Raw genomic sequence first — 14,775 nt, 5'->3', positions numbered from 1 at the left:
CGCAAATCATGGCATTCACATGCATAGGAGCCATTTCAGATAAGCAGCGTCTTGAAACAATGCTTGACAGATTGCAATTGCAATGCATTTGGTCCTGTGCTTATAGCCCTATGCAGGCATTCTGAACCTGAACAGGGCAAACACGTGAGAAGGAGCGTTTCAGCCTCGCCCCTCTCCTTTGTCACATCTGTCACCCTCAACTCGTGGAGGGTAAGTGTCTGAAGAGAAGAGCCTCCTCTATCCAAGGAAGTTCTCCAGGTGAGACCGAAAGCTCACCTGGAGAACCTCTTCACCCTCCACGAATTGTGACAATGGAGTGCTCCCTCTGCCTACATGTTGACTGTACTGGGCAAGAGAATACCTGAATAGGACTTGTGTTCGTGTCAGTTGTCTAGCTTAAATTAGGTCCATATCTCAATGTTCAATACCAATGATGGTTTGGGGAGATGTGTAAGAAACATTTAGGAGTGCTAGCATTCCTGCTCTCAGTCACCCACCCAGGCACACCATTCAAAGCCAGCGCAATGATATCTGACATTAATCATGAAATTAGTAACATTAACTCACTTAATAGTACTTACAGAATATATGCAATAACTCCAATGGACCAACAGTCCACTGCTTTGCTGTAGGGTTTCTGGGCAAGGACTTCAGGAGCTGTAATAAGGAAGGGAGGAGGGAAGTCAGTAAATGAGTCAAAATCCAATGAGTGTGGCCAAAGTCCAAACAGAGAACTCAAGAATTGTTTGTTGAAGTTGATATACATTGCCAAACCTACACTATTCACTTGCCACTGGAGCAGAATCTTGGGAGTTATGCCTCTCCCAAAAATGGAGGCTCTACTTCACAGGTGCCCGCAGGCATGGTGCATGTGCGCATGTGTGTTTAGAAGGATGGGGGGCACCATCAATATGCATGGTGCTCCACACACTAAAAAGCAAAAAGTCAGGCTTCTACCCCTTAGAAGCTTACAATCCAAATTAAGGCAGTTAATTGAGAGCCTCACTACAATAATTATACTATTGACCTAAATTGGTTTAATAGCCATTCCTTCTTCTCAGGGAAACATGGGAACGACAGGTCTGTGAGGTGGCTAAGGAATCTCTAACAGAGAATTCTCAGCACCCTCACCAAACTACGATCCCCAGATTTTTTTTTGAGGGAAACTATGACAATCTGGTAGACGTCTGCAGTGCAGACAAACTCTGAAACTTCACCCTTGCATTCCCCCATCCCTTAACAAAGCTCACAAAAGCTGAGAGTGGTTGAAGAATGCCCCTTAGTAGTGTCTCTGACCTACTCAGAAGAAGAAATGGTAGTGGCTGTGGCAGTAGCACTTTAGGAACTGCTTCAGGCAATATTTCAGCTGGCTCAGGAACATGTGTGCATGAGAGATCTTCTACTTGTGGGAACAGTATAATGTCAGAGGAGGGGACTTCCCTAAGATCACACCTCTCCCTCCATAAAATAGAAAAAATGCAGAATTCTTACATTAGGAATCGTAATTTCACACAAGCTCCTTCCTCCAACGTTGCAGCACGTTGCAGCGTTGCAGAGTGAGCAGCTGAAATATCAGATGAGGCCGTCCCTTGGTGTTTCGCTGATTGCTAAGTTCAAGTCTCTGCAGCTCATATTTATACAGTATATCTGTTGTTCTATTGTAATTTTATAGAGCAATTGTTCCTAATAGGCCAGGGGAGGATCTAAAGCAAAAGTTGGACCAGAATAACCTTGCTTTTCAAGCCATAGATCCACACACTGCCACCATCTACTCTGCTTATTCACAGACGCATCACCCTCAGATGCATGAATCTATTCACTCTGTTTTCTTGTACACCAGGGCTGTACTCCTGTACACCATTATTTGCCAGGAGTACAATTGAAATCAATGGAACTGTGTGGGAACATCTGTACATATGCATTCAAGCCATGTACAATGTTATTATCCTATAACACACTAAACAACTTGGGGTCAGCATACCTAGCAGACCACCTTCCCTTATATACACCCAGACTACATGTATGATCTTCAGAGGAGGTCTTGCTAGTCGTTCCAAAATGAACGGAATGTCGTCATGAAGAACCTCGACAGTGGGCCTTCTTTGAGCGGCACCCACCATCTAGAAAACCCTCCTTCTTGCTGTTTGGGAAGCAGAAAATGTAATATCCTTTAAACACCTCCCAAACCCACATATTCTCACATTCATTCAGAGTTACATTCTAGTAAGCATGCTTAGAACTGCAGCCGTATACTAGGTCAGACCATTGGTCTTTCTAGTTCAGTATTGTTTACTGAAGTGGCAGCCGGCTCTCCATTGTGTTTCAGACAGGAGTCATTCCTACATATCAGGGGTTGAAGCTGGGACATTTTGCATGTAAAGCACGTGTCCTACCACCAAACTACGGTCCTTTTCCTAGTCCAGGGCATCAGGAGAAGGCAGGCAGACCCAGTAGTAAAGAGAAGGATCTCACATTTGGAAAATATAATGTGTAATGGGCAGTTACAAACATGGTCGGTGGCAATTCCTCTCATCACAGTGGCACTTCTCCCCCAAAAGGTATGAAACCAGGAATTGTAGCTGAGTCCTATACTGTACATGATCACTTGGTTTACATATTATGTTTCCATTCCAATGCAGATCACAGACACTGTTTTGCGGAATAAAACACCGTGAACCTGCCCTCAGCCTGAAACCTCTGGGAAAGGATGTTTATATTCTTTATTTGTGTGATTGTTTTAAGTCCTATAGAGCCTCGTGTGGTGCAGAGTGGTAAAGCAGCAGTTTCTGCAGCTGAAACTCTCCCCACGGCTTGAGTTCGATCCTAGTGGAAGCTGGTTTCAGGCAGCCGGCTCGGGTCGACTCAGCCTTCCATCCTCCTGAGGTAGGTAAAATGAGTACCCAGTTAGCTGGGGGAAAGGTAATCATGGCCGGGAAGGCAACGGCAAACCACCCCACTATAAGGCCTGTCAAGAAAGCGTCAGTGAAAGCTGGCATCCCTCCAAGAGTCAGTAATGACTCAGTGCTTGCACGAGAGATTCCTTTCCCTTCCTTTCCTTTCTTTAAGTCCTATAATAATATTTAGGCTGGGAAGAAAATGTAGGACATCTCTTGTTTCAGAAAAGGAGGAGCAAAACTGACAGGAGAAGGTGGTGGGGGTCAGCTGTGACTCTGCCCACCCCCATCTGAAACTTTTATGAGTGAACAGCTGACAGATGGATGAGGGGAGGGCAGCGATCCACCTGCTAACGGATATGGGCCACCTCTGAATGCCGCCTTCCTGGAATGAGCCCCCACATTCACAATTTGAAATGTTAAGATTTTAAAGAGCTCTTATTTTTAAACGGTGAATCATATTCACAATCAGCATCTGACAGATCAGGGGGCTTCAAATAAAAACAACACGGTGGTGGTGGGACTGGTGGAAGGCCATTGATTTCCTGCCAAGGAAAGCAAAACAAAACACGAAACTTTAGGAAACTTGAAAAAGAAGTGTTTTGGAACAGCTCTAACTCACACTCCTCACTAAGAAATCCTGACAGTTCCACAGCGGTGTGCTGCCAAATGGAAGATTTTGGGATGAGAAGGCAATCTAGTACAGTGTGTCACTGTGATATGTTACCTCTGCTGCAAAGCGATCCAAACAAGACAGCTGTCACTGCCTCTCTAGCGAGGTGACTAATGAAGTGCCATGGACGTCGGAGACAGGACTAGACCTATTTGCCGTTCTGAATCAAGGATGCCACAGTAAAAGAGGGATCCGAAGTCATGCCAAACAAAAAGCTGCCTAGGAACTAGGGATATGAAAAATCTGTGGGTTGTATCTGTAAAGGTTGAGCAAGTCTTTCCGTGACCTGGTACCACCGGATTTAGCACGGACCGAAGCCAAGACAAAAAGGGCTCACAAACTGTGAGGTAGAAGACTTCATTAAGACTAAACGTAGGGTAGATACATGGGAAGAATAACCAAAAGTAACTTGAAACATGCATAGCATAAAAACCCATTAACGGATAAAACAATAAAATCTTAACTGTGACTACTTACTCATAAGCAGGGCCTTGCCCAACCCCCAGGTTCTCTCCACATCCTTTGGCGAAGACAAGACCAGGAGTTTGGGGCAGGCTCCCAACTAGATACTTTTTCTCCTGTTTCATCTCGCCCTCCCTCCTTCTTCAGCCTTGGCCTATTACCTCCATTTCACACCTCCCTTGACCTCTGAGATAACTCACGGCTTTGATATACATAAGAAGCGTCTTCCTGGCACCAAGGCTCTTTGTCATTTAGAACTTGTGCATAATGATACCAAACTAAAACTACCCTCTGGCTATCTGCTCTCCTTCACAGTATCCAATGTTAGTCCAACTTTGAGTAGATCCGTTGAAATAAATGGGACTTAAATTAGATTAACAGTAGATAGAGCACTCTGAATACATTCCTGTGCCTTCATTTCTGCAGATAGCTTTGCTTTCCTGCATTCTGGGACCACATCTTCTCTGTATGAAGTCTAGAGAATTGTGTCGCTTATGCCTGCATCTTTCATTTGCAAATGCTTAGTGCTGGATTTTAAAATCTCATGAAATCCTTTTTAATGTAAAGTAGCTATTGAATTTTCAAAGTGAAATGTTGGCTTATGTTTTGAATGTTTGTAATAGTTGCCTTGTCCACAATTATAGGTTTAAGTGCTATTAAACACACACAGAGAATAAAGTTTTTCCTGCTAGTAGTTGCAGTATCAGGCAGGTCTCCTTGAGGAACAAGATGATATTCCTCTTAGCTCCTGTCTTCGGAGCCCTAAAATACATCTAGGATAAAGGAGCTTTCTCAGACCAGGGAGTGCATAATCTCTTCATCCCAAGGTTTGGGTGGCACATGGTTAGCCTGGCCATCCTCAGAGTTTGCCTGAAAGCAGCACAAGGTGCTCAGGACTTGGAATAAAGACAGATAATGTTTTAGTTTATTAAGATAGAAATCCTATGGTCCCTGGGAGAGCATCCATCCCAGTGACCATAGGATTGCTTGGAAAAACCCTTCCAAGGTCAAAGACAGTGCTCCGACCTCAGAGGGGGAGATCCAAGCTCCCTCCCCCAACCCTTTGTAGCCTGCTGGCTTCTGAGGTTGGTAAAGCAACCTCAGAGTAGGAGAAAAGGAGGGGTTCAAGTGGGCCAGGAGGGGTGAAGACTGGAGAAGCCAGAATATGAAATATCCTGAGCCTCCTCCAGCCTTGTTTCCTTTTCCTCCAAAGAGCCCTTGTTAGCTTCCACCCAATTGGGAATACGTTTCTCAGCGGAGGCTTCTGAGCAGCAAGGTCACAATCAATGGGACTGCGCCCTAGCTGTGATTTTTATTGATTGATTGATTGATTACATTTATATACCGCCCCATAGCCAAAGCTCTCTGGGCGGTTTACAAAAGTTAAAAACAGTGAACATTAAAAACAAATATACAAAAATTTAAAACCATCAATAGCATAAAATCAGCAATATGGTCCATGAAGTCACGAAGAGTCGGAAGCGACTGAACGAATAAACAACAAATTCTGGGGTCAGTTAAAAAACTCAGCATATGTTGTTAACTGCCTAGGAGAAGAGAAAAGTCTTGACTTGGCACCAAAAAGACAACAATGTTGGCGCCAGGTGAGCCTCGTTGGGGAGATCATTCCAGAATTGGGGGGCCACCACTGGAAAGGCCCTCTCCCTTGCTGCCATCCTTTGAGCTTCCCTCGGAGTAGGCACTCGGAGGAGGACCTTAGATGTTGAGTGCAGTGTATGGGTAGGTTCATGCCGGGAGAGGCGTTCCATCAGGTATTGTGGTCCCAAGCCATGTAAGGCTTTATAGGTTCAAACTGTAAGTTGCCTGGGAGGCCCTATTGGAATCAAAAGGCACCTCAGAAATTTATAAAAATAAAATAAAAATAAAATGTGTTCTTTGATTTGTCACAAAATGGGCCGTTGTCCTCTTCTCTGATATTTGGCATGTCTGCTGCCTTAAGGGAGCAGTAAAATCGTTGCAAACTGTATTATTAGATGGAAAACACCAAAGTTACATGCATGAAAATACTGGCTGGGGCTGCCATTGAAATAAAATGGGAATGGGAAAATGAATACAAAAGGCATGGCCATCTGAGGAACCCTGAAGGGCTGGACTGGGCCCCAGGCTGGCCAAATTTGGCCCACAGGCCTGAGCTTTGCCACCTCTACTCCAAGCCACAGTTGGTAGGACTGGGAACTAGTGAGAAGTTCAAACATTTCCTCGTCTCCTTTTGCACTCATCTCAATAGAACACTTCCTGATTTAATCAAAGCAAATTTTGCTGTTACATCAGAATTGGCAAGCTATGGTTTGAGCAAGCCCTGAAAACCAAGAGTAGTTTACAATCCTGGTTGGGAGGGTTTGCTCAAACCATAGTTTGTTGGCTTGCTCAAACTATGATTTGACTGATTAAGCCACATGTAAGAGGGAATTTGGAAACGGGTGGGGACATAGGGGAGCGCTCAAACCCATTGCGTCTTTCCAATTCTCCAACCATAGTTTGGAGGATCAGCAGAATGATGACTGAATGCAGCCACTATGTTCATCACTGTTTAACAGATAACTGAACTGATGTTGCTAGGACTGGTTTCACGGTTTAACTGTTGCAACCTACTGAGGACTGAGAATTGATGCCTTCTGTCGATTTCTTTGTCTTCTGGCATTTGTGACATGATAGGAATCACAGTAATCGATATAAATGGATTAGTGGCTAGGGTGACCATATGAAAAGGAGGACAGGGCTCCTGTATCTTTAACAGTGGCATAGAAAAGGGAATTTCAGCAGGTGTCATTTGTATATATGGAGAACCTGGTGAAATTCCCTCTTCATCACAACAATTAAAGCTGAAGGAGCTATACTAGAGTGACCAGATTTAAAAGAGGGCAGGGCACCTGCAGTTTTAACTGGTGATGAAGAGGAAATTTCAGCAGGTTCTCCATATATACAAATGACACCTGCTGAAATTCCCTTTTCTATGCAACTGTTAAAGATACCTATGGTCACCCTAATGTTGGAGAAGCTCTCAGAGGCTGGACTCCAGTGGTGAGTGGGGCTGAAGGCAAAAGGGATGAGGCCGAAATACTGAAAATGCCAGGACAGTTTACCTTAAACTTCTTACTGCCAGTAACTAAGCCTTAGGGGCGAGGGATTCAACCTTTTAGAATGGGGGAAAGCTGCAAAAATATGGTTCGGGTCCAAAGTCCTTCCTCAGGGCTTATCCAACAAGGATTTTACAGTCGTTTGCTCAATGAAATCATAGGCAAATGATTAGAGTGACCAGATTTAAAAGAGGGCAGGGCACCTGCAGTTTTAACTGTTGTGATGAAGAGGAAATTTCACCAGGTTCTCCATATATACAAATGACACCTGTTAAAAATTCCCTTTTCAATACATCTGTTAAAAATACAGGAGCCCTGTCCTCCTTTTCATATGGTCATCCTATTAGTGGTAGAACACTCCATCAAGCAATAAACTTAAGATAATTTAAATGTAAAAAAATAAAGAAATGCAAATTCATGCCAATTCCGGTCTTGACCAGCATGGTAGCCTAAAGTCTGCCCAATAGCATGAAGTAATGAAAGGAACAGAGATTTGTATAGCCATTGGTTATTATAGGATGAAGGGTTAAAAAAAGAATTAATAAACTGGATTCTCAGCTGGATTTTGGCAACTCAGAAATGTGGTGAAATTGCCTGTCAGAATTAAAGAACAAATAACCAAGAACATAATAATTTTAAAATATCAAAGGACTAGTAATATCCTACTAAAATACAAAACACAAAACACTGCATTCCCACATACTTCAAGGGAAGCTGGATCATATCCTAGAACAAGATGGCTAAACCTCAGATTAATGAATGCCAACAGCAAATGTTCAAAAATATTAATGGATCCATAAAACAGGAAATTTGGAAGTGATTAGCTATATAGAAAATACCACTGGAAGTCTTTGATGCTGTTTACATCAAAGTTTTTGGTATTCCATTATAAAATTCCTTTAAATTAACATTTAAAAGTCAAGATTGGGCAAAACCCTACTAGAAGGGTGACCGTATAAAAGGAGGACAGGGCTCCTGTATCTTTAACAGTTGTATAGAAAAGGGAATTTCAGCAGGTGTCATTTGTATATATGGAGAACCTGGTGAAATTTCCTCTTCATCACAACAGTTAAAGCTGCAGGTGCCCTGCCCTCTTTTAAATCTGGTCACTCTAGTATAGCTCCTGCACCTTTAACTGTTGTGACAAAGAGGGAATTTCACCAGGTTCTCCATATATACAAATGACACCTGCTGAAATTCCCTTTTCAATACAACTGCCCTCCTTTTCATATGGTCACCCTACCTACTAGAGAGATGACTGCAACTTGGTCAATTCCATCAATAAGCATTCCTAATCTGCCCAATTTGCAAGAGTACAGTATTGATAACCACCATATGGAACATATCTCTGTAATGTTGACCAGTTGCCTGGAATGGTCTTAGAGAACAAAAATTGCATTTTAAAATGGCACTGGGATTTACACATCATATTTCAATACATGTAGTTATGGGTTTAACCACTTGTTTATAGCACTGTTTTGCATAAGCAATTCCTCACTTGTACAAGAGGTAAGAAATTCTGGGGTAGATGTTACAACAGAGCAGAAGGTAGATCTAGATCTACTGGTAGATCTCTGGCTCATTTGCACTGAATTGGCAAGGATTTCAGACTCCAAAATAATGAAGGATAACAGCAACAAAATGTCTCCTATGGCCCTAAATTGTATAGTTGTCATGAAGAAAAATTTGTGTGGAAGGATCGTGGTGGTGTGTTAGCCAACAATCAGTTCATTGAAGGAACATCTTGTAGCCATTGAACCAGCATCTTCAACTAGCTCTAAAAACATCAACTGACCATGTTCCCATCAGGAAGCTATCCGGCTATAGAAAATATGGTCCCCTCTTCACCCGACATGCTACAATAGCATTTTCATTGCTGAATTTTGCTAAAACACAAGCAGATGGCCACAAACAACTTGAAGAGAAAATCAAGTTCTATTAACGGGAGCAGATAACTGCTCATTTGTGGATGGAATGGTGGAGAAAATGGGACGCATGCAGCTTTAAAAAAAAGAGTCAACAAGCGATAACTGAAGTTATTTCTCCCCTGACAGCTGTATTAAAAATGGAATGTGTGCTGGCTTCTATTTGTCTCCCTAAAGGCTGTTTCGCACTACCCCTGGCTGGCTGGCAATTCTGTATACATGGTAAGCTCAGTAGAGCATCAGGGATGAGGAATCACATGTGTGCCCTTACCACCACCATACAGATGTACCCAGCACTGGCACTGCACCTTGGCACATATGGCGTAACTGTATTACATGACCTGAGTTGGCTTGCCTACATGCTTATGCAGATTTCCATAACTCTTAACACATTTGTTTTAAGGGAAAGGCCCACAGGGATAGATGCCACCTATATGCCCTGATTATACAAAGCCTTGGATGCAGGGAGTCATGGGCTGACTCTGAATCCGTGGTAATTGCAGGGAGACCCATAGTAACTGGATCTCTAAGGCCATGCTGTTCGTTCCGGCCAACTTATTTATTGAATGAATTTAATACCTCCCTTTAGTTTGAAAACTCCCAGGCTGTCTTGCAAGTAAATAAAGATTCAAACTACGAGTGAGAACTCCCCCCTGTCCCTGACTCCTTGCAGCCACTGTGGGGAAATTCTATGGTACCTGTCTAGCTAAAAATGTTAAAAAGCAGGAATGGGTGAAAATGCCTCCATCAATCTTTCTGCCCTGCCTGCCAGGGCTTAGATAGTTGGAGGGCTCCAATCTCAGAGTCCTCCATCCATAGGGTGTCAGTCCCTTAGGATTGCACTCTTAATGTCACTCTTCCTCAATAACAATTTTATTTTATTTTGTGCAATGAGTGTAGGTATAAAACCTGCTGAGGATTATCTTCCTAGTTCTCATTACATTAATGTTTTGAAAATATTTGATTGTTATTTGAAAATATTTGACTGGCCAACGGTTCAAATCCTTTTGATTTCTCAAACGCCCTACCTTCGTTCGTGTTTCAGCACAAAAGGTTTTCACCTGGCTCCAAAAAGATGACAATGTAGGTGCCAGGCAAGCCTTGGCGGAGAGGGCATTCCACAACTGGGGTGCCCCACTGAAAAGCCCCTCTCCTCATCAGCAACCCACCTCACGTCATTTGGCGGTGGCACTGGAGAAGGGCCTCTGAACTTAGGGTCCAGGCACATATGTATGGAAGGAGACAACTTCATGGCACCTAGGGCATGTTTAGACCTACTGGCAGAGGATCTCATGATATGGTGATTGTGAGATCCTCCCTCCTCAGTCCACAAGCAGCGTGCGACATCCTGGGAGGAAGAGGACATCGCGCCCGTCATTTTTGTATGTTTGTTTTCTATTGAAAATGAGCGCGGGAGCGCTCCACCGAAAAGGTAGGTTTAAAAAATAATAATAATCCCGATCCCCCCCTCCCACGCCCGATGGGCACGGAGTTCCTGAACAGCTCTGAGCCCCGTGCCCGGCTCCTCGTGTTTACTTGTGAGGAGCCGGGACAAACCGGGACGGCTGCCCACACGTCCCGTGGTCTCGGGATCATCCCAGGACTGCGGGAAAAACTGGGATAAAAGTGTAGGGCAATATCCCGGGGAAATGCAGGGATCTTCCCTCCCTGCTCCTGGGATCCCCTGTGTGTCATGTGGATGTACAGGGACGATCCCGGGATGATCCCCAGGAGATCGCCCTGTCTAGACATGCCCCTAGTCCTAAGCCATTGGGGCTTTGTAGGTTAACGCCAGAACTTTGAATTAGGTGTAGAAACAGCCTGGGAGCCGATGCAGTGGCAAAAAGCAGTGGCACAAAGTACAACTTGAGGTGATATGCATGTCACTAACTAGGTTTTAGAGAGAGGAAATAAAATTATACGTCTGGGAACATTAGGAAACTGCCAATAATAAGGATGACCTTGTGACTCAGTAGAGCTGCCTAATGTAGGAAGCTACAGAGAGAATGTACAAGTGTACCATCAGGTGTAATAGCAACTGCAGGACTAGTGGAGGGTATAATCACATGGAATGGCAGAGTCGTTTTCGTGTGTTTGTCTCAGGTTACCTGGGCAACAAGCCAAAGGGGTAAAAAGAATAGAACAGAAGGGAAACTGGCACTTACTGAAAATAAAAAGAAACACAAGCAACCCTGTGCATCTGCTTAGACCAAGGACACACACACAGGACTGCAGCTGTAATCTTCGCGCAGGATCTCTATGACATGACGCACAGGGGATCCCGGGAGCAGGGAGGGATGATCCGTCCCTTTCCCCGGGATGTCACCCTACCCGTCTATCCCGACTTCTCCCATGGTCCCGCATCCCGTTTTCGTCCCAGCTCTTTGCGAGTGGGGTGGGATGGGGTGGGCGGGACTATGTTTTATCTTAAAAAAATGTACCTTTGCGCTGGAGCGCTCCTGCGCTCTTTTTCAATAAAAAATTAAACAAAATGGCGGGCGCGACGTCCTCCATCCTCCAGGGAAGTCGCGCGCTGTGTGTAGACAGAGAACCACGATCCTGGAAGTAGGCAAGTCCGAGATCACCCCCTCTCTGGCCCTCTACACCCACCTGATTGCCACCCACCTTACTCTCTCTGTTTGCCACCCACCTTACTCCAGATAGCAGGGGCAACCATAGGCTAGTCTCCAAGTACATGGGCAGGTTGCTATGGGAAAAGGCATTCCTCAGTTACCTGGGTCCTGAGCCATATAGAGCTTTAAGGGCAAGCCCTAAGTATTTTAATTCCTTTGAATTTATATTATGTTTCAATTAAGAATTTGTTTTGAATCTGGATTTTATTTGTTAGCCACCTTGAGCACCATTTTTTTGTCAGAAAGGCAGGATAGATTCTAATTAAATAAACAAATTAATTAATTAATAAACAAACAACCAAGCAAGCACCATCACTTTGAGTTGTGGTTGGAAACTAGACCAGAACCCAATAAATTCTTTTAATATCAATGAGACATGTTCTCACTGACCGGTTCTCACTGCATTTTGAACTAACCGCAGTTTCCAAACAATTTTCAAAGGCAGCTCAATGTCCAACACATTACAGTAGACAGTCCTAGATGTTACCAGATCACGGGACAGTTGTCTCTAAGCTAGTTGTGCCCAGGAGAGGCTGCAGCTGCCACCTCAACCTAAGCTGATGAAAGGTACTCCTTGCCACAGAGGCTACAAGAGCCTCGGTGACATAGCTAAATCTAGGGGCATGTCTACACCAGGGGAGGGGAGGGGGAGGATCTCTCGATATGCTGATCGTGAGATCCTCCCCCTCAGTCCACATGCGGCGCACAACGTCCAGGGATGAAGGAGGATTTTTTTTTTAAAAAAAAAGACAGGACCTGGAGCGCACCTGCGCTTGAAGAGCTGATGGGCACAGAGCGCTTGAAGAGGTCCATGCCCTGTGCCTGGTTCCCGGCTCCTTGCATTTACTTGCGAGGAGCCGGGACAAAACTGGGACAGCCGCCCACACCTCCCGCGGTCTCAGGACAATCCTGAGACTGTGGGAAAAAATGAGAAAAAAGGCTATGGCAATATCCTGGGGAAATCTTCCCTCCCTGCTCCTGGGATCCCCTGTGCATCTTGTGGACGCACAGGGACAATCCCTGGGATATCGCCTGGTGTAGATGTGCCCTAGGAGTATCCCCAGACTACGAACTTGATTTTTAATGAAGAGCGCAACCCCATCCAAACCAGGCTGAGCACCTTCTCTCTGAACAGATAAACAATCTACCCACAGAACTGGCCCCAAAGCTACTTTGTCTGATGGCCATACCAAATTTCATGAGACTTTTTGTTGTCAATAATACAGTAAGAATGGGGTGACCCTATCAACATAGCTTCAAATCATCAGTTGAAATGATACGATTCCTAATAATCCTCTCAGAAGTTCTCTATTTTTTTAAAAAAACCCACTTTGCTCCTTATATCAAATGCAGTATTAGAAAGTATAATGAGATTATTTCCTGAAAAATAGAAGTCAAAAGCTCTCATCCTCAGTCACTTTTCAATCAAGAAAAAGGGAGGAGGGGAAAGAGATACTTGTTAGAGACATATTGCTTCTGATCAATGATCCCCCAACAAAATTTAATTAAGGGAGATGAGCAAGCAATATGAAGAATTTTCAAATGAGCTTACTTAGCTGTCAAGCAAGTCATGGACTGAACTTCAGAAACAAGGTCTCTAATTGAGTTCCACAAAACTAAAGCACGTTCAAAATCCAATCCAGTACAGGCTGCCTCTTATTTGACAAAATAATAAAGAAATAAATGGGTATGGTTGCTACAGGGGATTGTGATAGATAACAAATCTGCTTGTTTCAAGACTACCAAGAAAAACAGACAAGTGGTTTTGTGTGCATGTCTGTCTGTGTGTATAATGAATGATCAGACCAGTGGACTGTGCACTTCTGGTAAATTCCTAATAAATTCCCAGAGTTCATCAGAAGTATACACTGGGTGACCCCGTTCAGACGACAAGCTAAAACATGCTGCTTAACCACAAAATGCTTAACCATGGTTTACGGTGTCGTCTGACACATGTTTTCCCTAACCATCTTGCCCGTTAACCACATTGTGGTTATGCTCACTAACCATGGCTAAAACTGTCGTCTGACATGTGTCTGTGGTTAAGGGGCCGTGGTTAAGGGGTTAAGGCATAGAGTTTCCAGTACAGAGTTGCCTAACTAGGTGGGGCTGCTCTAGCCAGCGGGCTCTATGGTTGCTATGGACCGCTGTTTGCTATGCTCACTGTGGCTGCCGTTTCGTGTTTTGCATTAGTTTTTTGGAGCAATTTTTGCTCTTCTTAACAGAGCATGCTTAAAGCAGAGCTTTTTAAATACCCGCTTGCAATTTCCCCATACGAAGCATCCGTTCCTCCTACATCGTTGACGCGCCATTACACCCCTCAGGTTCTGATTACTGTGGAGGCACTGCCTGATGACGCAGCTGGGGCAGCCGTCCCGGAAGGCTTCTGCCTCCCCTGTGACGACTGTAGAGGTATAGCAGGCGTGGCGATGCAGAGAGCAAAGAAGATGCTTTCCCTCCCGTTGTTATGCCCGTGGAATCCACACTCTGATCCCCTTTTACCCTTGTTCGTGTCTCCCATGATAGTCTGGGTAAGCATAAAGATTCCTGCCCATGCGTTCTGTGCTTACTGCAAAGGACAGGCATCCTCAGGAGCTGGGGTTGCTGGTTTGGTATGTAAAAAGGATGTCAGGATGAGCTATATGATATATTTACCACTCCTGGACTAGTATGGGAGCAATGCTGGAGGCAGCAGCACCTATGAGGATAAAGGAACATGTAAAGGGGAATTTAAAGTATTGATTGGTCCAAAAATATAATTGGCTCAATGATCCAATGCCTCAGGTTGCCTACGCAATCAGAGATTCACCTGAAGAAATGTCTGGTGTTGGCCTTCACTAGATGATCCTAGAAGCTCTTGGATCCTATAATGCTCGTGGACCTGTATAACATTAGTAAAGTTCTATATGAAGATAACCCAAGGAAAACTGGACTATGTGGCTTTTGTAATTACATAATTACAGAATAATTTATTATGATATTTCATACTTACCTCCAAAAAGCCCGCCTATTCCATGAAGCCTTTGACAGATGTCCTCAGTCCTCATCTCATAATGAAACGAAGGCCTCAGCTAGACGAGGGAGGTCGGA

General features: G+C 44.2%; 1 protein-coding gene across 2 annotated transcripts in view; it reads right to left on the bottom strand.

Moving 5' to 3' along the window:
• CAMK1D (calcium/calmodulin dependent protein kinase ID) overlaps nt 1–14,775 on the bottom strand; it is a 277,010-nt gene that overhangs the window by 36,037 nt on the left and 226,198 nt on the right. For both annotated transcript variants that reach the window (XM_063134288.1, XM_063134289.1), the window contains exon 6: nt 582–657. In XM_063134288.1, coding sequence (XP_062990358.1) covers nt 582–657 — 76 coding nt within the window. The remainder of the gene's footprint in view (nt 1–581; nt 658–14,775) is intronic.

The sequence above is a fragment of the Elgaria multicarinata genome, chromosome 9, assembly GCF_023053635.1.
Source record: "Elgaria multicarinata webbii isolate HBS135686 ecotype San Diego chromosome 9, rElgMul1.1.pri, whole genome shotgun sequence".
Classification (NCBI taxonomy): Eukaryota; Metazoa; Chordata; class Lepidosauria; order Squamata; family Anguidae; genus Elgaria; species Elgaria multicarinata.
Note: the sequence above shows the minus strand (reverse complement) of the source record. Positions and strands in the feature narration are given on the sequence as shown.